Source organism: Salvia hispanica, chromosome 2 (genome assembly GCF_029641045.1).
Source record: "Salvia hispanica isolate PSC_SH4W2 chromosome 2, Shi_PSC_v1, whole genome shotgun sequence".
NCBI classification, from domain to species: domain Eukaryota; kingdom Viridiplantae; phylum Streptophyta; class Magnoliopsida; order Lamiales; family Lamiaceae; genus Salvia; species Salvia hispanica.
The window spans coordinates 64,252,105-64,275,011 of record NC_142693.1 but is presented as its reverse complement, the minus strand read 5'-3'; the positions used below and the strand labels follow the sequence as shown (position 1 = coordinate 64,275,011).

Here is a 22,907-nt window from a genome sequence, read left to right as displayed (position 1 = left end):
CCAACAAGATCTAGTCTATTATAACACATGTCACCACCCAATAAATCAGTTATGATCATCTAGCAAAGAGACGACCACATCAGACATAACGAAAACTAAAAACGCGAAGCCCCAAGTCGAGTTGAGGTAAACAATCCTATAGTCGGGCTTAAGAAAGTGTACTTGTACTCGTGGCCAAGCTTTTCCAGATTAATTATATGGAAGAAGCGAAATACATTCCCATTATTAATTTATGCAGGGATCAGATCATTCGGGATTCACTAATTATCGGGACCTCTTTTCGGTAACACCACTACTCAGATTAGCTTACAAGCCGAAATACAAGTTACCGTAAGTAAAGTCTAATTATATAAGCACAAGCTACAATCGGAACCCTAGCTAACCATACAATACAGTGATACACCCAACTGCATAAGTAAATAAGTAATCTCAAATTACAATTTCAGATACATTATTATGGTAAACATTAATTGTATCGTATATAAAAATCAATAGAAGCATGAATTAATTGCATATAATTTCAGCTAAGAAACAATTTTTTGGTTTGATAAATGAAATAGATAAACTTGTTATGATTAATGCGGTTAAGAAAAATTAAATAATCTATCAGATGATATGGAGCAAATTTTGAAATGGGTTGAAATATGAAATGTAAAATGTGGAGACGTGTCCCTTGAAATTGTATTTAACAAAGGGGCCAATTCCACGTGTCGCTTCATATTTTTACTTTACCTGAGGAATCTTCTTTTCCCCGTTTTTTAATTTCAACACCTATTAAAGTAAGAGTTAAATGTTAATTATGAGGTGATTTGTGTTAATTAACATATATTTTTTCAACAGTTTATGCGAGTGTTATAATTATATTTAAATCATTACTTAAGTAAAAAAAATCATTTTATTTAATTAGCCTCGTACATTTATGAAATCATGATTAGTTGGACACCATCTTTGTCCGGGTTAAAAGATTAAATTATTAAAAGATTATTGAGTATTTATTTGGTATAATAATCAAATCTAACCATTGGTCGTTGAAGGAAGAAGTATCAGATATTTAAATATGACGTTTATCTACGTGTTGATTGATTTTATTCCGGAGATAAATTTCTCAAATAGTAGTAACGTAGCATATTTTTAATAGTTAGTAGAGTATTAATAATATGTTTCATCAATAATTCGTATCAGTGTATACATTTCCTAAACATTTTTTCCCCGGACAATAAATTTATGTTTATCAATTATATACATTTCCTAAACATTTTTTCATCAGACAATAAGTTTATGTTTATCAATTACTTCTAAATCATGGTATCTATACCAAAACAATTTTAATAAATGCTAGATAATCCAAGCCAATTTCCGTTGCATTCAAATCATGCCTGACCTCCATTATTGGTAAATTATCTAGATTGTGTGCACAAATTAATTATATATGTACATCTCTTCTTATAAGTTATGGTTTAAATTATTTTACGAATCATTATTTATGACAATTTGCAGTCAACACTCGAATTTTTAAAATCAAGAATAATGCATGCGCCTATAAAGATGTTAAAATTAGATCAATGGTTAAACTTTAAGCAAAGAAGAAAAAATGGAAGAAGTTTAAATTTGATTAATACGGTGTCGTTTAGCTCCACAGCATATGGTGTTGTGATTCTCCCACAGTAGGGGATCCAGCCCCGTATTTATTCAATGGCATGTAATTATATATGTGGTTTTGGGATATTATTTAAAACAAAGAAGTACTATTGTACATATTTTAGCATTTTGCGTCTCTATATAGAGAATATCTGTATATAATAATTGATATACAAATTTTAAAAAATTAAAACAATAATATTGGAGAAAACAGTGGGCGATTGGGTGAGCTAAATTATATACTACCATATCGCGATTACCTACTCTAAGCTTTGAGATAATCTAAATTAAACAATACGACAATGTTAAAAGTTAAGTCTATGATATGCTACTTAAAAATTATATATGTATGAATCCATATATAATCTCAACATTTTATTAAAGAAACTAACAAAATAAATGAATTTTCCAAGAGTCCCATCTCCCATGAGTTTCTAGCTAGATTGAATCAATAAAATGTGTATATGAATGTCGGAAATCAGTGTTGGAAGGTAATATTAATTTTATTTTTTCGTTTAATTAACTAAGCTTTCTAAAATATTTTTAGAGGAGATGATTAACTTCATATTTAAAGTGAACAAATTCTGTTCAATTTTAATTCAAGATTTTAAAATGTTTAATTGTTAAAAGAAATAAGATCTAATACTCCCTCCGTTCCGCGGTAGTTGAGTCGTTTTTCTATTTTAGCGGAAGACTACTATTTATGAAGTTTAATTAGACATCTCCCTAGAATTTAGAGTTACTCGCTAATTATTGTTGAATTCATCCTTTGGGTCCAGCAAATGGTGTTATTATTATTTATATCCCTGGAGGCTGGAGCACTGTTATAACTTATAAGTGTATCGAATTTGTGTTAAAATGATGTACTAATTATTTAATATTATTTTAATTTTAAGTTTCTAGCCATCGCAAAATTTCATTTTTCACAAAGTAAGAACAAACAGAACTAGACTAGCGAATCGATTACAAAAAATTCAAGGATATTGTAATTTGTTTTTTTAAAAATGTCAATTAACCGTAACTTAATCAAGCCCTCACTTGCATTTTACACAAGTCCATCTAAATTTTAAAATGAACTTAATATAGTAAGATTTCTTTTGAGTTGATTAATTAGGTTCTATTAGTTTCATTTATAACATAAATTTATTCTTTATTTATAATATTAATTATATTATATATCGGCAGTTGCATATCGTTTTTGATGCAATTAACATGTCCTTATTGGTATAATATTATCTTAACAAAGTCAATTAATATTAAAGGATCTGTGTATATAAAGAATAAAGATAATGACTATGAAGTTAAGTAGAAAAATATTTGTTTAAATATTTAAAGACCGAGATCAACTAGCTAGTTTAAGGCGGCGATGCGGTCGGATTGGGTGTCGTTGGCGGAGGCGGAAAATCAGAAGGCGGTGTTGGAGCTGGTGTAGTTGAGGGGGGCGGAGTAGTTGGCGGCGAATGGGGGGAGGTTGAAGGTGTTGCCGAAGCTGAGGTTGAAGAGGGGGAGAGTGCAGGCTGCTAGAAGGTTGCCGAAGCTGAGGTTGGCCGCGGAAATGACGTTGACCGCCTATTATTGACGGTTCCGTCAATTGGAGGACCGGTTCAGGTCGAAATTCATTTGTGAGGGACCAAATAATAAAAAAGATAATGTTAAGGACCAAATTGATAAAACGATCATATGTTGGAGACCACTTTTGGCCTTTACTCAAAAAGAAAACTAATAGGATATCAATTGTGATACAATACATGGTAACGAAAACACATAAAGGGACATTTCCCTCGCTAAAAAACCCAAATTTGCGAAGGTAATCCTTCCCAGGTAATGAAATAAAGTCTACGGCTCTTCCTTTGTAGTGAAAATATTACTGTATTTCCCTTGTACCGAAATATTTTTTACATCTATTCCGACGACAAGGTTAAACGGGTTGACTATCAAGAACAAAATCGATGGGCTGGGATTCTTGGATCTGGGTGGCGATCTCCTTCGCCTTCTTGAACCGCTTCGAGCTTCTTAGGATCACATCCATCGTCACATTCTCCCTGTTGCAACATGTTAACAGTCAATCAAATCGTAATCACAGTAGCAATGCAATACTATACCTATCACAAGCTTATAATGCTGCAACAAGCAAATGAAGATTTGGGAGCCCAATGCATGACTTTATAATATGGGTGATTCGAGGCTTGGAGTTGCACATCATCTAGTTGGATATAACCTATTCCGGTGTTCGTACTATCACTCAGGGGCAGTTTATAGATTAGATTTATAATAATCACTCCGTCCCTAAAAAATGAGTAAATCCCCTTTTGCCAGTTTGGTCCATCTACCATAATTCGACGCTAATAATGATGTGGGTCATACTATTACTATCTACTAACATCACTTCAACTACTTTTTCTCTTTCTCCTACTTTACTAATTTCGCATTAAAACTCATGATGTCTCCAAGTCTCCATTTTTAGGGGATGGATATAGCATACAAGATTGGGTATCTGAAAGACAAGCTCAAATTTGCTCATACCATCAAAGTATCTTAATTTTTATCCATTCAATTCCAAACTATAATTGAAGTAAACATCCAGAATAATATAGGATTGTGCATGGACTATATAAAGAATGAGCAAAGAAATACTCCCTCCGTCCACGAATAAATGTCCCGGTCACTTTTTTACACTTGTTTTGTGAAAATGATAATAAATAGTTAAAGTGGAGAAATGATATAGTAAGATGGAGAATAATGTAGCTAAGACTCTTATCTACATTATTCTCTATCTTACTTTGTCATTTTATCACTTTAACTATTTATTATCATTTTTACAAAACAAGTGCAAAAAAGTGACCGGGACATTTATTCGTGGACAGAGGGAGTAAAATATAGGACTTTCATGCTTTATAGAGCCTAAAATCAGTAGAGAAACCTCAAGGATCAAAAAGCAGATAACGGACTTACTCTTCTAACATAGCCAAAGTTTTTCCTTTTGCAGCACTGGATCCTGTAATTGCAGCATTTATAAAAATGTTAAGCATAGAGGCCAAAACAAACACCAATAAAATAGGCAGTCATCGGATAGCATACAAACAAACTATACCAATTCCGCCACCTCTAAAACCTATATGAAGACATTTCTTATCACAATGTGAAATAAAAATCACATCACCTAAACATGCTAAGTTGAATACTGTATCATAACTTAAATCTCAACGCCGGTGTGTGGGAATAAAATGTAGTTGTTGTCATTCGTTTAGTTGTAAAATGAATAAAACAAGAGAAAAAATGTAGCCAGTAAATTCCTAAACTTCAAGGAAAAGTAAGTGTATCAGAAAATCATAACTGCATCTAATACAAACACATACCAACTTATAAAAGTAATGCAGGGCCTAGGCAGGATTTTAAATTTTACTTGATTTTTTCTATTTTTCAAATTTTAGTAGAATTGTACAATAGATATATCGGTTTCTTGTTAAGTACTAAGTAATATAGTTTGAATCTTTGACAACATTAGTACTGATTGATACTGTCTAAAGACTAAATAACGAAAATATACATTAAATTAACAGGGCTAGTTCTTAAACAGCAGTCGTCTAGGTGCTAGTCCTGCTGCCCCATGGGCCCTAGTGAAGATATAGAAATTACAAAATAAATGAGATACAAATGAAAGGAAGTTTTCCTAACATCAAACATTATATTCAATTTTAGTGTTATATGAAGCATACCTTTGCGAGTAGAAATCTGGTTCACTTCACTTTCCCCTTCCGAGTCATCACCTGACATGGATGAACTATCCGATGAAGTGAGGGTGCGATCATCTGAAAACAAGGTTCCATTTTCATCCCCAGAACTTTCACCACTATCATTATGAAAAATTGTTCCCGACTTTGCCAACAAAATCTTTTTCTTCGGAGTCTTCATGGGCATCGTTTTTTTAACATGTGAACGCAAAAGCGTCCTTTCATTTCCCTTATTGTTGTGCAATGTCACGGACCTTTTCGAGCTTGATTTATCCAAAGATGGATTCTTCTTATGGGAGGATGAGGGAACAACAAAGTCATTGGGTTTCTGACGAGGCATCTCACACAACTCAGAAGGACTAGAAGTTTTCATCAGTTCATTATCTTTAGCTTTTGAACTCTTCAACTTGTTTTCCTTTCTTACCTTGTTACTGATATCGACTTGATTCTGGAGTTGGTCAGCCCCAAAGTATTGCTTGAAGTTGATTCCTTCACTGCCCTTTTCAGTATTTTCTTTGAGACCATAAGTGTTTAGGACAAGCTCGTAATTCTCATCTACCTTTTCTTTGCTCTTACGAGACAAAACTTGGGATGACTCTAAATCTCTGTCCGCGAGTTCAGAATTTGAAAAACCAAATGAAGTTTCTTTTGTTGCTAAAGGTTCAACACTAACCTGTTGATCCTCAACTGGCAAATTTTCTTGGACATCTGGTGCAGTGTGCTTTTGCTTCTTCCCTTCCTTTTTAGTTTTTCTAGATTTATTCTCAGTATTCTCATCATCCTGGTTCGTTTGATTGGGCTTCATGACGGTATTTTCTGTTTCGGCAGTGGGCAAAGCTGCATGGCAAACATCTGGAAACGTTTTGGTCTTTTCCATCATCATTGTATTTCTATCGCTCAAATCTTCCGAAATTCGCCCTTCTTCTTTTCTATTTACATACCATACTTTTTCCTGAGCATCATTGTTAGAAGCATCCAACAGTGTCATCTCGACATCCATTCCTTCATTGAGCCTGGTGCTTTCATCCTTTCTGATTCCCGTGGTGATACAATCCCCTGATGGAGAAGATAAGTCCAAAGAACCTCTGGTGCCATTCTGAGTATCGTTGATGCCTGGATTCTCAATATTTGTGCTGACAGAATTCTTGCCAATCCTCTTTTTCTTCGTCTTCTTAATGCGACTGGAAACTTCAGGTTCCATTACAGCATCTGCATCCCGCATAATCATGGTATTACTTGTTTCAGTGGTGGGCAAAGCTGCATGGCAAACATCTTGAAAACTTTTGGTCTTTTCCCTCATCATTTCATTTCTAACGCTCACATCTTCCAAAATTCGCTCTGCTTGCATCTGTGCCAGATCTGCTTCTTTTCTATTTACATCCCATACTACCTTCTGAGCATCATGGTTTGAAGCATCCAACGGTCTCGCCTCAACATCCATTCCTTCATCAAGCCTAGTGCTTTCATCCTTTCCAATTCCCTTGGTGATATAATCCCCTGATGGAGAAGACAAGTCCAAAGAACCTCTGGCACCTCTGTGAATATCTTTAATGTCTGAATTCTCTGTATTTATGCTGACAGAATTCTTTGCTTTCTTCTTTTTCTTAATCTTCTTAACACAACTGGAGATTCCAGGTTCCATTACAGCATCTGCATCCCCCATAATACTGGCCTCTTTCAATGCTAGATCCGGACCAACATGGTCAGGAGCTTTGTTATCAGCAGGCATTATAATTTCATAATCAAGGTCCAAAGATGCACCCTTTTCTTCCAACCTAGTAGTTTCTGTAAGAGGCTTATTCATTTCACCAATTTCAGTATGTGCCACATCACTTGTATGCTGGACTTCTGCAGTTTTGTGAACTTTCTTTTTCTTTCTTTTCTTCACATCCGATTTCACCTCCCCTTTTCCGATTCCAGCATCCATTATTGTAGCATAAGGATCTGAAATGTTAGTGTTAACACCTCCTGAATGCATTGATGGAACATCCTTGCCTTCATGATCTATTTTACTCTGTAATGCATTGTCTTCTTTTCTCTCATCAGAATCTAAACGTTCATGGGAGTTCTGATCAATAAAACTACTCTTTTCTGCATTCTGCAAAAGGATTTCTGCCTTCGGTGATAAATCTGGAATAACATGGTCTGAAGCTTTGTTGTTTGATGGCATTAAAACTTCATGATCATTCTCTAATGACAAACCCATTCCTTCTTCCATTTTAAGAGTAGAGGGCTTGGTCGTTTCACCTTTTCCAAAGTGCTCCATATATGTTCTATCATGATTGTTTTCTGCTGTTTTCTCAAATTTCCTTTTCTTTTTTTTCCCCAATGTGTTGACATCTCCACCTTCACAAGCAGCATCCCTCATTCCAGCTGAAGAACCTTGTATAAAATTGGAAACAACCTCATTGTCCAGTTCATTTACCACACTCTCAAACCTATTGTCCTCTTTCGGTCTCTCAGTACCATTTAGGTTCTGGTAGTCCAAAATGCTTCCAAAATTACCTTTTTCTGCTACGTTGGGTAGGTAAGTTCTGTCATACAGAAGCCTCCCCTCATCATCATATTCGTCATTCTTCAGACCTGAGACCTTAACAATTGAGTGGGACATATTAGGCTTCACATCTTTATCATTTGAACAAAACATGGTGTTGCCACCTTCGAATCCAGAATTATGACTTTCATCTTTTGTGTGCCTCACTTTACGTTTCTTCTTCACAGGAGACTCGGTTCCCATACAATGTGCCTCTGCATAAATACTTGTGTGAGAATCAGTGGTCTCCGAAACAGCATTATTTTGAGCAGCACGAGCCGGCAACGCAAAAAGAACAATTGCATTCTTGTTCCTATCAGATATGAAACCGTTGCAATCATCATAAATATCATTCATAGAGCTTCTTCCTGAGAGATGTCTGGGGACAATGGAAGCTGTGACCGAAAGAAACCAATTTCTGTTAACCTCGCCAAACGCAGTCCAAACAAGCATATCGTCTGACAGATGATAATAGTTTGATCTCTGTTCCAACTACATAAATAGCAGAAAATCATCAGATGCGAATTACAGAAACAAACTCCGCCATCAGACCTCTAAAATAAAGCATGTACCTTCACAGAGTGGACCTCTATCTCACCAATTTCCGGAAAGGATTGCTTATGAGCCACAGTCACCTTCTCTGCGCGTTTATAGAATCAGTCAGCAAATTATGAGCTCAATTTGCGGAATCAACAGAATACAAACTTCTCAACATTCAATGCTTTTGCGATCAGTATTTGCCAAAAAAGGATTACATACACAAATTATGCCGCAATCGAGTTCATATACATAAATTGTTAACTGATTACAGAAATTGTGAAAAACAACGACTGAAATAGAGGTAGAGGATCGATACTTTTTAAGTCTGAAACTGTGTCGGAGCTGCATACGGATACGGCGATGTGAGTACCGAGGCTGGTGTCTATGAAAACAGAGTTGAGCTCCGCCGTGCCTGCAGCTGCGCCGTCGTGAACCTGCGAACGATGTCGTTTCGCCATTGAAGAAGGCGGGGTTGTCGTTGCCATGTAAGGGTATAGGGTTTAAGTCTTTTAGAATGTTTATTTGGGAATTGTGGGATTTATATTTATAAATTAAAGAAAAAACACTATTTACTTTCCCTAAACACGCTAACTTCCAAATTTACTTTTAAAATTTTTTGGGTTTTATTTAGTTTCCAATTTTCAATATCATTACTATGTACATAAATGGTTGGTTCTTAATAAATAATTATATCTTCGAAAGTAAAATAGCTAAACTCCAAAACTAAAATCATAAAAATTCCAATATTTTCATTAATAATTAAATTACATAATTATTATATTACTTAAATGTCAAAAATTATAAATCAAAATTAAAATTACGTAATTATTCATTCACTGATGGGGCACGCTCAAGTTTCTTAAATGAGACTTTATTGGAATTGATCATGAATTCATTCTTCACGAACAGAAGCACACTAACATTAACATTATCAAAATTGAGCCAGTGCACCGATGAGTTGTTGTCAGGGTTGTCGAACTATATGTGCTTCGTCAACTGCCCAAATTGTTATGTTTTATATCTCATATTCAACTATCATGTTACGCATGATAATGCTTACATACATAATATTCAATGATGTGTTCTTAGTACCATGCACATGTTGGATCTGTTGTAATCTCAACGTGCTTAGATTTCACTGAAAGTGCGTCCAACATCCTTTCACAAAGTCTCTCACCTTTGAGGAAACAATGCTCTTTTTGGTCAGTCTTTTAACGCCCCCTTAGTCAACTACTCCCTCCGTCCCGGATATTTTGTCCCGATTTTTCATTTTGGTCCGTCCCACATAATTTGTCTCATTTCACTTTTTACCATTTTTGATAGTGGACCCAATATTCCAATAACTCATTCATACTCACATTTTATTATAAAACTAATATATAAAAGTAGGACTCACATTCCACTAATTTTTTCAACTCACTTTTCATTATATTTCTTAAAACTAATATATAAAAGTAGGACCCCAAAGTGGGACGAATTATCCGGAATGAAGAGAGTAATTGATAATCCAATAAATAATTTCATATTTTTATACGTTTTTGTTTGTACCAATATTAGATAAGGATTTTAAGGATTTTCTTTTCTTTTCTAACTCGTCTGTTTATTAGAAATGATTCCACTTTTAATTTGGGAACAGAGGCGGTGAGGATTGAATCCCAAATTTCTTTATTTACACATCGAAGGTTCATCACTTGGATAATTTGTAATTCTAAATCGGTTACTCCATCCGTCCTAGATTTATAGTTACATTTTGTTATAAAAGTCGGTCCCACATTTATAGTTACATTTAGAATTTTTCATATTTGGACATAAAATTTTACCTCATTATTCACTAAAATTACACCCAAATGTCATTGTCTACGTTAAAATAAATCAAAACAAAAATAATAAACTAAAAAGTCAAAAAAGGATCCACCTTCAACCAACTCACTTCATTTATTACACACTCCATCATCTCACTTCATTTATTACACACTCCATCATCTCACTCCATCATCTCATTTCATTTATTACACACTCCACCTCTCACTTCATTAATTACACACTCCACCAATTCCTTAAAACCGTGCCATAACTAAATGTGACTATAAATCTGAGATGGAAGGAGTATTATTTTATAAGGCAGTTTTAGATCATATTATAAAATTCGGATTTGAGATCATGTTGATCATTTTAGGTCATCCTTACTATAATGGCCTAAAAATAAGCTAAGAATGACCTAAAAATGACCTCTGTATGCTTAGGTCATCCTTACTCAACTCTGTCTTCAATCTCTCCACCACCATTCTTTTCTTCACCGGCGATCCCGAATCTCTTTATCACACACGCACGCGCAAAGACGGATATGTATTCAAACACCGCAACACTAGAACGGCAAAGTAAAGAAACAATGAGTGATGAAATGCTTTTACAAGATGCCTCAGAAAGCGATTACCTAATTCGCTTCTGAAGAGAGACGCCAGCTAATGCCTCCGACCAAGTTGTTCAGTGCATGAGACGCCATAGGCACAATGATACTTGACGACAAACTTGTCGTGTAACCATACACAACCCCAACAAAAGTTGCCCTGTCAAAGATTTCAAGAACAACATCTACTTATAGACCAGTATGCGTGTTCCCAGTTATCGTTCAAACATAAAAGCATCGGATTCGTAAAGGTTCGTGTGTGAATGTACCAGACTGCAAACGAATATTTCCTACCACTTCCGAGGTGCAGCACACCGGGAAGTAAGAACCTGATAATTATCCATTGTATTTAATTCTTTATTGTGATAGATTTTTATCTTCTTACTCCAGGATGGAGAGACTTCTCTACTTCACGTGCATTGATGGAACAGGATTATTTAGTTTTTGAACTTGTTGATGAGTGCAAGTTTAAGGTTTGTTTTCATTTGTTGTTTCTTGAATTGCACGAACTCAAATCTAACTCTTTGTTTTTTCTTTCTCTAAGGTGTACATTGTGAGACACAATCCAGTCAAAGAAGTACCAGTCAAAGAAGGTACTCTTACTAATTCAGTATGTTTCATCCAAAAGCTATAATTTAAATGTTATTTTGTTTATTTTGAAGATTACAGCATCTTCGCTGCTGGCAAATCAATCAACGAATATGTAAATCTAAATTGCCTAGTGAAGTACTACGAGTTGTGTAGCAGCCAAGACACAATTCTGCATTTAACTGTTTTAGAGTTCGTTGATATCAAGTATGTTGCTGGGATGATAATCGAAATCACATGCATAGCAGATTGCGTTAGAGAGATCACGGGCACGAGTGACGCCGTTGAAAAGGACAACGTGTTAGAAAATTTTGAACGTATTGGGATGAAGGTGAGATTCATACGAGCTCGTATAGCTCAGCTACGCCCTCCAACAAGTAGAGAACATACGGAGGACAAAGATTATTAGGGAGGTCGCCAGTGCTCCTTGGTGAAGGGCTTAGTAAGGGCATTTTATCCATATTTTCCACTCATATTTTTGTTTGCTCCATATGACATGTCTAATGACTAGGCATAAATCACAGGACACAAACTACTCTACATTGTCATCAACAAAGGTGCTGGCACAGGATGGTGAGGACATGTTCTGAAAATTAGTTTTAGGTTTAGAGTATCACAAGGCCTAGAGAACGATGTAGTGTTATTTGTTACTGTCTTTGGCAGATTCATGAGAGATGTAGTGTTATTTGTTACTGTCTTTGGCAGACCGTTATCATGATCTGAAGATTAGTTTTAGGTTTAGAGTATACACATTTATGCATTACTATTATATTCCTTTACACTGTTTAAAAAAAAATCTGGTTTCTTTCAACAATGCAACCTCTATTCCTTCTTGTTGTTCTGAATATTTATGAGATTAAAAAGAATGGAAATTTACTTTAGTAAAGCCTGGGGCGATTCCCTTTTTTGCCCACTCCTCCCAATTTTACCCTTTTAGAGCATGCCAATATGGTTTCGAATAATTGTTTGATATCTGAATTTACAAGAGTAGATAGGAATTTACAAGTATAAATCAAGATATTTATTTATATTCTTTCAGGGACATCTGAATTTAAGAGAGTAGATAGGAATTTTTACAGGTATAAATCAAGATATCGATTTATATCTATAATGAAGGATATACTATATTTCTAATTAGTTGAGAATGAATGTAAAGAAAGAATTTAACTTACAAAGCGGACTCGTCTAGAAACGTGCGATCTGCGCAATTCCTTTACAAAATGAGGGGATGCCGGAGAGAGGGATGCGCTCATCTGTTGTGCTCGTTGCCTGGCGGAGATGTCCATCACATTCACACACACTGTATTCAATGTATTCAGGCACTCAAACACTGACACGGTGACCGATCAATCAAACGTCATACATGATGGAGAACAGCCTCAACAAGAGAATGCAGCAGCAACATCCGATCAGCAGCACAAGAAGAGCTCGACGCGTCCAAAGAGAAAGACTCGACCACCCAATCGCCTCATCGATTGTGTGTCGAGATGAAATGTTCTACTTCATAGTTTTGCGATATTTGGTTGTAGTTAATTTAGTATGTTATTTCTGTTTTTCGTGTTTATTTTGTTGTAAGTGTCGGGCATATTTATAAGCCCCATCTCGGGTTTTGTTTGTGGTTCTTTCCCGGGAGGTAGGAGGTCGAACCACCCTAGGGTCCTAGATATAAAAAAAGGGAGCTTGTCATATGGACAGTTTTATGAATGATAAGATTTATTCCCACACTTTCGTCTCTTTTCAAACAAAATATTACTGGTACAATCTGTCCGACGGAGAATCTTTCCGCGCGCAGTCTCTCTACGGTCGCCGAGCTCCTACTGCCGCCGATCATCTCTTCCGATACGATCTTCATCGTATCAAACACCTACATATGTTACAGATTGGTGAATATGCAATCAGAAGAAGAAGAAGAAAGAGTTTTAAAACTGTTTTTGCATTGCAAATGATAAAATAATCGTTCCTTGTCCTTCATATAAAGCTATTTGCCACAGGTAACTCTTTAAAGAAGCAGACAAATTTCATATTTATCATATGAAAAAGCAGACAATTCCTAAATTGATTGAATTCCTAATTGGTTTTCCCATTTTCGAGTGTTTTTTTTTTTTTTTACTATATATCACAAAATTAAAAACAGCACGCAAAGCTATGTGCATTCATTCAAAAGTGGAAGACTGTATTAATATTAGGGATGTCAGTGTAGCCCGCAACCCGTAGGCCGGCCCGAATAACCCGTCAAATTTACAGGGTTAGGACTGAAAATTTCTAGCCCGATAAAATTACAGCTCGATTAGTCCGCACCCGATTAACCCGCAACCCGTTGGGGCCAGACCCAAAAATTCGATGGGCTGGCCGAAAACCTAATTAAATTTCTACCGTTCTATTTATTTGACTCCAATTCGACACTTCAATGGTTATTTTATAATATAGATTACTAAATAAATAACTTTTATTTTTATATATTAAATATATAAATTATATGTTAAATTTTTATTAACATAATAATAGATATATAAATTAGAAACTTCAAATTCACTAAAAAAAATATATTTAAATTTTTAAAACATGCTTTAAAATTTCTTAATGTTTATGTTTTATTTTACACAAATCTCAAATATTAGTATTTGATCATGTATATTTTGAGTTTAAGCATATATCTCAAATTTATCATAATTAAATATTTTACATTCTATAAATATGACTAATTTTCACCATTATTTATTGGATTCAACGCATGTTAATTTTATCGGTAGTAACCCGATTAGCCCGCTGGGCTAGCCCGAAACCCGAGCTTTCAGGGTTAGGGTTGAACTTTTATAACCCGAAATAAGCACAGCCCGATTAGCCCGCACCCGATTGATCCGCAACCCGAATAGGGTTGGCCCGAAACCTGATGGGCTAGCCCGATTGACATCCCTACCTACTATAATAAGTACAGTAGATTATACTTGGCTTAAAATATGGATAATAGGCTATTGGGCTAAACTTAAATCATAAGGGTGTCGAAACGGATACCCGCGGGATTCTGATCCTGATTTTATGGGTCCCGAACCTGAAAAGTTCAATATTATACTACTCAATCCCGACCCGTATGGTGGGTATCCCGGTACCCGCAATTGCAGGTACCCAAACCCATTGGCGGTAATTTTACACGTTTGTAATTCCAGAATGAAATTTGGTATTTTTGTTACACTATGATTTCATATATTTGTGTTTTTTTTTACTTTGTTGTATTTTCATAATATCCAACTATTAACTATGCACAAATGTGTTGATTTTCTAATCTCTTACTTAATGATAATATGATTAGAATGAGAAAAACAAAAGAAACCTAAACTCCTGCAGGTGGAGGCGTAGGCCGATAGCGGTGGCATATGCGGGCGGCGGGTAGAACTTAGAAGGGACGAAATTAATTGGAAGACAAGTAAGAGGGAAGATACAATAATGAATAAAGTTCATTGGGCAGAATATATTTGAAACTAATTAACTAAAACAAAAAACAAAAAAAAAAAAACTGAAAATCCTAATCATGAAAGTACCGGATATTATCGGGTATACCCATACCTGCAAAATTTTAAAACACCCGATCCCGCCCCATTCCCAGCTGTTGCCAGGTAGCGGGTACCCGATACCCCCGGTTGGTATCGGGTCGGGATGGATATTACCCGCTATTCGTTTCGACACCCCTAAACTAGGGATGTCAATTGGGCTAATCCGTTCGGGTTCGGGCCAATCCACTCGGTTTGCCGGGCTATTTGGGTGCGGGCTATTCAGGTTATAGATTTTTCGGGTTACAAATTTTCAACCCTAATCCTAAACCGCCGGGTTTTGGGCTAACCCATCGGGCTATTCGGGCCTAAAAGCTTTCGAAAATAATTTCTTGTATCTAAATTTTCTTCTATAATATGATTTTAAATTTTAGATACTTTTTTTCTTTTTAGGAAAGAAGCAATTCATTTTGTTCAACTACAACATCAATTAAAGCTTGTGTTGTCATTATTTTGGCATTGTTTGTAACTAATTCTTTGTGAAAATTAAAAATCATATCGTACATGAATAATTATTAAAATGATAAATATATTAAAATTTTGATGACTTATTTCTTAATTTTGTCTTGATTGGCTTTGGTGGTGGTAAGACACTAATAGCAGATGATGGGACGGTGAAATAATGAGTTGAGGTGGAACTTGAAAGCTGACAATGATATTGTGGGATCAAGTAGAAAAGTATAGAATGGAGATTGAATGAGACCAATGATTATGTAGAAAGATTGACGATTCAAAAATATAAAGAAAACCCCTAAAACTTAATAATTTTTAATTAAAAGATGCAACCCATCGGGCCAACCCGTTTAACCCGCCAACCCATTCGGGTCAACCCGTTTAGCCCGTTTTATATTCGGGTAATAAAATTACAACCCTAATCCGCTCATTTTACCGGGTTGTTCGGGCTGGCCCACGGGTTTCGGGTTGAATTGACATCTATACCCTAAACCCATATTTATACGTGGCCAGAAATAAGAATTAGATAAAAATATAAGGGCATAATTGCAAATCTGTTGTCTTGTTTCCAAAGAAATACTTTTAATTCAAAACTCTCTGCTTCAGCCAATAATATTTACAAACAGAAAATCGGCATTTTTCTTCTAATTTGAAATGGCAGGAATGGAGAGACTTCACCGGATGTTCGCCGGCGCCGGCGGAGCCCTCGGCCACCCGCCGCCGGACTCCCCGACGCTCGATTCCTCCGAGCAAGTCTACATTTCGTCTCTCGCCCTTCTCAAAATGCTCAAACACGGTAAATCTAGGGTTTCTCTCAGGATCGTAGATTGATCCAATTCTTCTCTGTTTTCTCTTCCTCCGCTGATGTAATTAGCGCTTATGATGTCTATCGCTGATTGCTGCAGGTAGAGCCGGGGTACCGATGGAGGTGATGGGGCTGATGCTGGGGGAGTTTGTGGACGAGTACACGGTGCGTGTGGTGGACGTCTTCGCGATGCCGCAGAGTGGAACTGGTGTCAGTGTCGAGGCCGTCGATCACGTTTTCCAGACTAATATGCTTGATATGCTCAAGCAGACCGGAAGGTAACCAGAATTATCCGTGATCTAGAATCAATGTTAGGAAATTGATGTAATTGTGATTTGCAGCTTTGTTTTTCTCTTTCTTTACCTTAAATTCGTATTGTTTGCTTAAATTTACTTTGTTTCAGCAGTAAGCTTTCTCAATTTTGTACTATTGTAACCGGAAGATATGGTTCTGATTGGTTGGTGTTCTAATAGGATTTAGATATCGTAGCAAATCAATTGCATTCGAATCTTCTATAGTCATTTTGTAGGAAATAGAAGGAATTTTCTCGAATTTGTCCGTAAGAAAATGTGACTGATATCTGTAGATGTATGTTATTCTGATTCTTGGTATTTGGAATATTATTCGTAGTACATTAGAATGCATTAAGTATCAATTTTTGTATACTGCATTATATTTTGTTGGTTTGGTGATATTGAAGTATGCTTCTCACAAATTCACATACTATATGAATGTTGTGATTATATTACATCAGCATTGAAGCATGTACTTTGTTGTGTGTTGCAGACCTGAGATGGTGGTTGGTTGGTATCACTCACATCCTGGCTTTGGATGTTGGCTTTCAGGTGTAGACATTAACACTCAACAGGTCGTTACTTTTTCGTATTATACTCTTCTGTTGCTAGAGAAATTACTTTTGATTAATTTCAAATATGCTTAGGACTTAGGAGATGCTTATTGGTGTGCTTATGATCTTTGTTCTTGCCTTTTGAGTTATGCACTATTCGATGAAATTTGGGTAGGCTTAATATGCTTTAGCTCACTCAGTCTCTAACCCTCGATGCACCTTATATTGTATTTCTTGAAAGTGGAAAGGAGGATCTTTACATTTAACTTTAGTCTGCATTAGTATATGGTAGAGATGGTTCTGTTGGAAATAACAGTCACTATTTTACTTATTGCGTATCATGTGTTGTTAACAAGTGTATGTTTTCAAGCTGAAGAACTGATGTAATTATTGATGCAGAGTTTTGAAGCTTTGAATCAGAGGGCAGTAGCTGTGGTGGTAGATCCAATTCAAAGTGTGAAAGGAAAGGTGGTAATTGATGCCTTCCGACTCATTAACCCTCAAACCATGATGTTGGGTCAAGAACCACGACAAACCACTTCCAACGTGGGGCATCTCAATAAACCATCTATCCAGGTATTGATTATAATTTGAAGCTCAGTGACTGACCTACATCAAAATTGTCTTACAATCAGATTCTAATTTTGATTTGATCCACTCCAGGCTTTGATTCATGGGTTGAACAGGCACTATTACTCCATTGCCATAAACTACCGGAAGAACGAACTTGAGGAGAAGATGCTCCTCAATCTCCACAAAAAGAAATGGACAGATGGATTGACCCTCCAGCGGTTCGATACCCACTCCAAAACGAATGAGCAGACAGTTCAGGTACTATTCACTCTGATTCTTGTACATCTAAAATACCGTGCATTTCCTCATTCTCGTTCTAATGTAATTCGTGTATCATTGTCTACAAAAACAGGAGATGCTAAACCTAGCCATCAAGTACAATAAAGCGGTCCAGGAGGAGGACGAGCTGTCGCCTGAGAAGCTAGCAATCGCCAATGTGGGAAAGCAAGACGCCAAGAAGCATCTCGAGGAGCACGTCTCAAACTTGATGTCTTCCAACATAGTCCAAACTTTGGGCACTATGCTGGACACTGTTGTTTTCTAGATTACGGATGCAAAACAGTCAATTTCTTCAGAAAGTGTACGTGTCTGTTTATTTTCTCCTCGACCTGATATAAACTCCGGTTTCATGTAAGAGATCAATTCCCTCTGAAATGGTGTCTAGATTTACTTTGTTACTCCTTCCCTCATTTGTATTCATATCAACTTATGGTACTTGTTTCTGCAATTATTCAATCCTAAGTAAGCTCATCATTCAAAAAGTATAACCATCTCAGATTCTCAATCATAGGATCAATTTCACTATTTCACCATTTTGAAGAATTCAGCCATTTTTTCTCAATTTTTTGTTGGCCTTTTCACCTTCCATCCCATCAAGATGAAAACAACTATCTTACCCTTTTGTTTCGTGTATCTTGACTGCACCCAACCACCGGCTGTGACCCCATGTTTGAAAGTAAAGTACCCTCAACCATCCGAGCTCCATCAAGCTCGGCCAACCTTCTGACAGGCTTGGGACCAACCGTGTACGAGCGTGTGTAGGTAATTGGGATAGAGTGGAGTGGAGAGGGTACACAAGAAATGCACCAATATGGTAGTAATACTCGAACACGAGCTCGTGCTCGTTCTCTGCCGCATCCATGGGAGAGAGAGAGGATGATGATACTTTTGGCTTTTTTAATGTGTTGAGAGTGCTTATAACACTCATGCCATAAATGAGTCAGATCTATATTATTCACGTGTCACATCAATTTATTAGATCATGCCCCAATTATGACAGTCAATTAGTTTAGACTTACGCTATTCATGGTATCACTATTTACTTTTTCAATTCATTATTTATTTTATTAATCTCTACTTTTTTAAATCGCTATATTTTATGAAATTAGAACAAACTATCAAAATATTGAAAAATCATGCGTGACATGAGTGACTCGTTTCGAGTGGCTTGGAGGCTCTGAATCAGCGCTGGTGGGTCATGCCCCGGTCCGTGGCCCACCTCGCTCCCCCACAATGCACACGTGCCATGGCCGTGCCGCAGGTCCGGCCCAAAAAGGAGTTCGTTGTGAGGGTAGTTCATGGAGTACATATGAATTCTTTCTAGTGTATTCTCTAGCTTTTTATGGAATTGTAAATTGATGTTTTGTGATTTGGTCCACATTTTACAACTATTGAAGGATAAGTTATCTTACTTTATTCTGAAATTATCAAACAAAAAAGGAAAGAAATGATATCCCTTGCCAATAAATTCAATTATCCAACTCAACTCCCAATTGATATATTTAGTAAAACATACTAAAACCAAAAAAAGCACAAAATCCAAATCATACTCGAGCAAAGTAAATATCAATATATCATCCATGTATTATTGTGGGGCTGCTTAAACGGGTTCGGGTATTCACCAACCCGACCCGACACTCGTGGCGATTCCGGTGTTCTTCCTCCACGACCACGAATCGGACGGCGACTTCGGCAGCGGAGGCAGCAAAAATGCCTTCTTGCAGAGCCCAAACGGCCACCCTTCATACTGCATAAGCTCTTGAATAATTATGCATCGCCTGCTAAAATCTTTACAAGAATCGATCTTTTTCAAGCTCGATGACCGCGTGAAACGTGTCTTGACCGAGAAAAATGTGTCGTAGCTTGTAGCGCTCGAACACCTAGATAGCCGAGTAACCGCACTGGAAAACTCCTCATCCTCCTCACCACTTCCACCGGAGCTCCGCGATTCCTGACTCCCTTTTCTAGCGAGCAAGAAATGCTCCGGAGAGAGAGCCCATCTCGAGGTATCCGACCCGAACACAGACTTGCGCTTGCATTTGGACTCCATGTACCTGCTCATGACCGCTGAAACGAAAACCTACAACGAGTTTTTTCGTAGAAAAATCAAGCTGATTAACAATACAAAAGAGAAACAGAGAAAACATCAGTCTAACACGAAGATATAGAGTTACTTCATCTTCTTCATCAAAATCGCGGGCTGCATCCTCTGCTTCGGAGCTCAGACCCGAGAGCTTCCCCGCGAAAAGAGGGCACTTGGAAAACCTCTCTCGCAAAGCGGACGAGAGGGATTTGCACCTAATGCAAGGATACCGATAAAACATCATCGTGATGAGAAAGAAATATGTATAGACACTACAAATGGATGTGTTGATGGTTTCTTGATGAAGAATTATATACATAAGTAAACACACACAAATACATATATGTATGTATTTTGTAATTTTCACATCTGATTAAGAGTCTTTTCAATGAGAATGGCCCCCTCACCTTATTCCACTTAAAATTCACAGTTGAGTCTTTGGGGTGAAGGCTAAGTTAAAAAAATAGACAGAAAAGTTCACCTAAATTATTCTTCAAATTCTAAACAAAATAGTTTAAACACTTTGTAGACTAGAGCCTAATTTTTACGAAAGCGACTGCAGGGGAAGAGGAAAAATACCGTTTCTACACGACCCAAGCATCCACATCAAGCATCCATTGTTCTCATTGATCTCCACCGCGACAAGATGCAGCACTCGATATCTGTGAGGCAAAGGAACAAAATGTAGACATATAGATACAGGGAGTTCGTCTCATCCACGATCTTTTCCATCGTTATTAGGTTAGCCGGGCAAACGTTGTAAGAGAATAAGAATCGCGAAGAAAATGTGGAAGGTAAAATACATAAAAGTATGCATTACTGACAAACAAACACATCAAAGGGGTGAAGTTTCTTTAAATTCGAATCAATTAGAAGACACGTGTCGCTGCTGGGACGCCACGGAGATCAGAGACTGGATCTTGGTGAGCGCTGAGGTCTTCTCGGGCGGGCATTTGGAGAGGGCGAGGTTTAAAGAGATGATAGCCTCGTCGACCCTCCCAGCTGACATGGATGCCAATCCGGCTTTGTAAGCCTCATCGGCTATTTGAGCATCAAAGGTCGGAGCAGGCTTTCTGTTGGCGTTTCTCGCCTTTGGAGCAGGGTCAGGAGACGGTGAGAAGACTGCTGCACGAGCATACTCGAGAGCAGCAATGGCGGAGTTTATCTCAGCCATGAGAGCCTCGGGAGCAACGGACATAGCCTTGACACCGTCGTACACACTCCACTGATGCTTTCGTTCCCCGTAGCTCATCTTAGAACTCCTATAGAGTGCAACATACGCCCGATTTCACAAACTAAAACGACTATAATTCAGGTCTTGACATTTTAATTTTGCATAAATCACCACACACGTTCAAGAAATGTGTAATGACAAAGCTAGAAAGCAGTTAGCCTTACTTCAACACTACTAATCAGTCAAATAAGCGCAGCCAAATGTACTATTCAACGAACACAATTCATCTGAAAGAAACCGACATCACCACGAAAAAGAAACACATACAAGAAGAAGCCCATCTTACAACTCCAGTAGAGTGAGTGCCTAATTTCACAAACTAAAAGACTACTAACATTTAGTTCTTGACATTTAATTTTGCATAAATCAACACACAAACATTCAAGAAATGTGTAATGCCAAAGCTAGAAAGCAGTGAGCCTTACTTCAACACTACTAATCAGGCAAATAAGAGCAGCCAAATGTACCAACCAACGAGCACGATTCATCTTAACGAAACCGAAATCAACACAAAAAAGAAACACATACAAGAAGAAGCCCATCTTACAACTTCAGTAGAGTGAGTGTCTAATTTCACAAACTAAAAGACTACTAAAATTCAGTTCTTGACATTTAATTTTGCATAAATCAACACACACATATTCAAGCATTGTGTGATAACAAAGCTAGAATGCAATTAGCCTTACTTCAACACTACTAATCAGGCAAATAAGAGCAGCCAAATGTACCAATCAACGAGCACGATTCATCTTAACGAAACCGGAATCAACTCAAAAATACACATACAAGAAGAAACCCTCAACCATTTCAATCACAAATCCTAATTACAATCAATCAAAATTGAACATCAAATTCAATGTGGCCACTACATCTACTTCAACACCAAGGCCTTTTCTGTGACTCTTCTATCAATAGTAGATAAATGCAAATGAAATAGACAATTAGGCAGCTAACAAATTAAAATTCCATCAAAGAAGAAAAACATGGCTTCCATCAATTTCATCAAAAGATAATTATTTCCCACATTATGAATGAAAAGGGCAATTCAATCCCCAAATTCATAAACCCCAGCAAACAAACAGCTCAGCTTCAATCTGTAAACCCAACATTAACATTTCCAGAAATAACAAACATGGGTCCAATCTAAAAATGCTAGAAATGGAAAAACATTATCTTAGGCACAAAAAAGAGTATAAAAAAGGAACCTTTTTTTCCCAAAAATGTAATCACAATCCACAAAATCAACTCTTTCTAGCTCTCTCTCTGTGAAATTTGGTTTATATTCACAATTTGAAGGCGGCATTAAGTGTGAGAAGGTCCTAGATTGAAGCTTGAAGAACTAAATTTCGAGATGTGTGTATAATTTACATATATATATTTTTAATATATGTATAATTTACCTTGAAAAATGAGGCTTCGATTATCAGTGGACGATGATAATTCATATCATTTGGAGAGAGAAAATTTGCAGAATCTCATCAATAATTGGACCGTTGCACTTTTCACTCTAATCATTCTCTCCATTCATATGAATTTTATCCAAAACTTTACAATTTTTAAGTGGTATTTATTGAAGTCTCTCGATTATGGTCTATAATCGTCATAATTGTAACATCAGCAAACGCACATGAAACACGTGGTATGATTACCC

General features: G+C 36.8%; 4 protein-coding genes across 6 annotated transcripts; 1 reads left to right on the top strand and 3 right to left on the bottom strand.

Moving 5' to 3' along the window:
* Window positions 1-3,302: 3,302 nt before the first annotated feature.
* LOC125193316 (uncharacterized) lies at window positions 3,303-8,931 on the bottom strand. The gene is made up of 5 exons (XM_089065943.1): window positions 8,759-8,931; window positions 8,475-8,542; window positions 5,355-8,394; window positions 4,591-4,633; window positions 3,303-3,680 (listed from the first exon to the last, which is right to left on the bottom strand). Exons 1-5 carry the CDS (start codon window positions 8,925-8,927, stop codon window positions 3,557-3,559), a joined length of 3,444 nt encoding a protein of 1,147 aa, XP_088922069.1. The 5' UTR covers window positions 8,928-8,931; the 3' UTR covers window positions 3,303-3,556.
* Window positions 8,932-16,044: 7,113 nt separating this feature from the next.
* Window positions 16,045-18,337, top strand: LOC125191985 (26S proteasome non-ATPase regulatory subunit 14 homolog). Its single transcript, XM_048089436.2, has 6 exons — window positions 16,045-16,231; window positions 16,341-16,518; window positions 17,027-17,108; window positions 17,487-17,663; window positions 17,751-17,918; window positions 18,013-18,337. Exons 1-6 carry the CDS (start codon window positions 16,090-16,092, stop codon window positions 18,202-18,204), a joined length of 939 nt encoding a protein of 312 aa, XP_047945393.1. The 5' UTR covers window positions 16,045-16,089; the 3' UTR covers window positions 18,205-18,337.
* A 1,042-nt stretch (window positions 18,338-19,379) lies between these two features.
* On the bottom strand, window positions 19,380-20,572 carry LOC125210212 (uncharacterized). The gene is made up of 2 exons (XM_089065845.1): window positions 20,114-20,572; window positions 19,380-20,019 (listed from the first exon to the last, which is right to left on the bottom strand). Exons 1-2 carry the CDS (start codon window positions 20,339-20,341, stop codon window positions 19,558-19,560), a joined length of 690 nt encoding a protein of 229 aa, XP_088921971.1. The 5' UTR covers window positions 20,342-20,572; the 3' UTR covers window positions 19,380-19,557.
* LOC148932924 (uncharacterized) lies at window positions 20,114-22,814 on the bottom strand. 3 transcript variants are annotated; one of them, XR_007174361.2, is made up of 4 exons: window positions 22,462-22,643; window positions 20,847-21,284; window positions 20,602-20,684; window positions 20,114-20,237 (listed from the first exon to the last, which is right to left on the bottom strand). XR_007174361.2 is itself a non-coding variant. In XM_089065848.1 (2 exons), the coding sequence occupies exon 2, from the start codon at window positions 21,272-21,274 to the stop codon at window positions 20,888-20,890; it is 387 nt and encodes a 128-aa protein (XP_088921974.1). In that variant the 5' UTR covers window positions 21,275-21,284; window positions 22,657-22,814; the 3' UTR covers window positions 20,797-20,887. The 3 variants fall into 3 exon arrangements, 2 of the variants coding, with proteins under 2 accessions (XP_088921974.1, XP_088921973.1); XM_089065848.1 differs by lacking the exons at window positions 20,114-20,237; window positions 20,602-20,684; window positions 22,462-22,643 and adding an exon at window positions 22,657-22,814 and having other exon boundaries at window positions 20,797-21,284; XM_089065847.1 differs by lacking the exons at window positions 20,114-20,237; window positions 20,602-20,684 and having other exon boundaries at window positions 20,797-21,284; window positions 22,462-22,641.
* Between the last annotated feature and the right edge of the window lie 93 nt (window positions 22,815-22,907).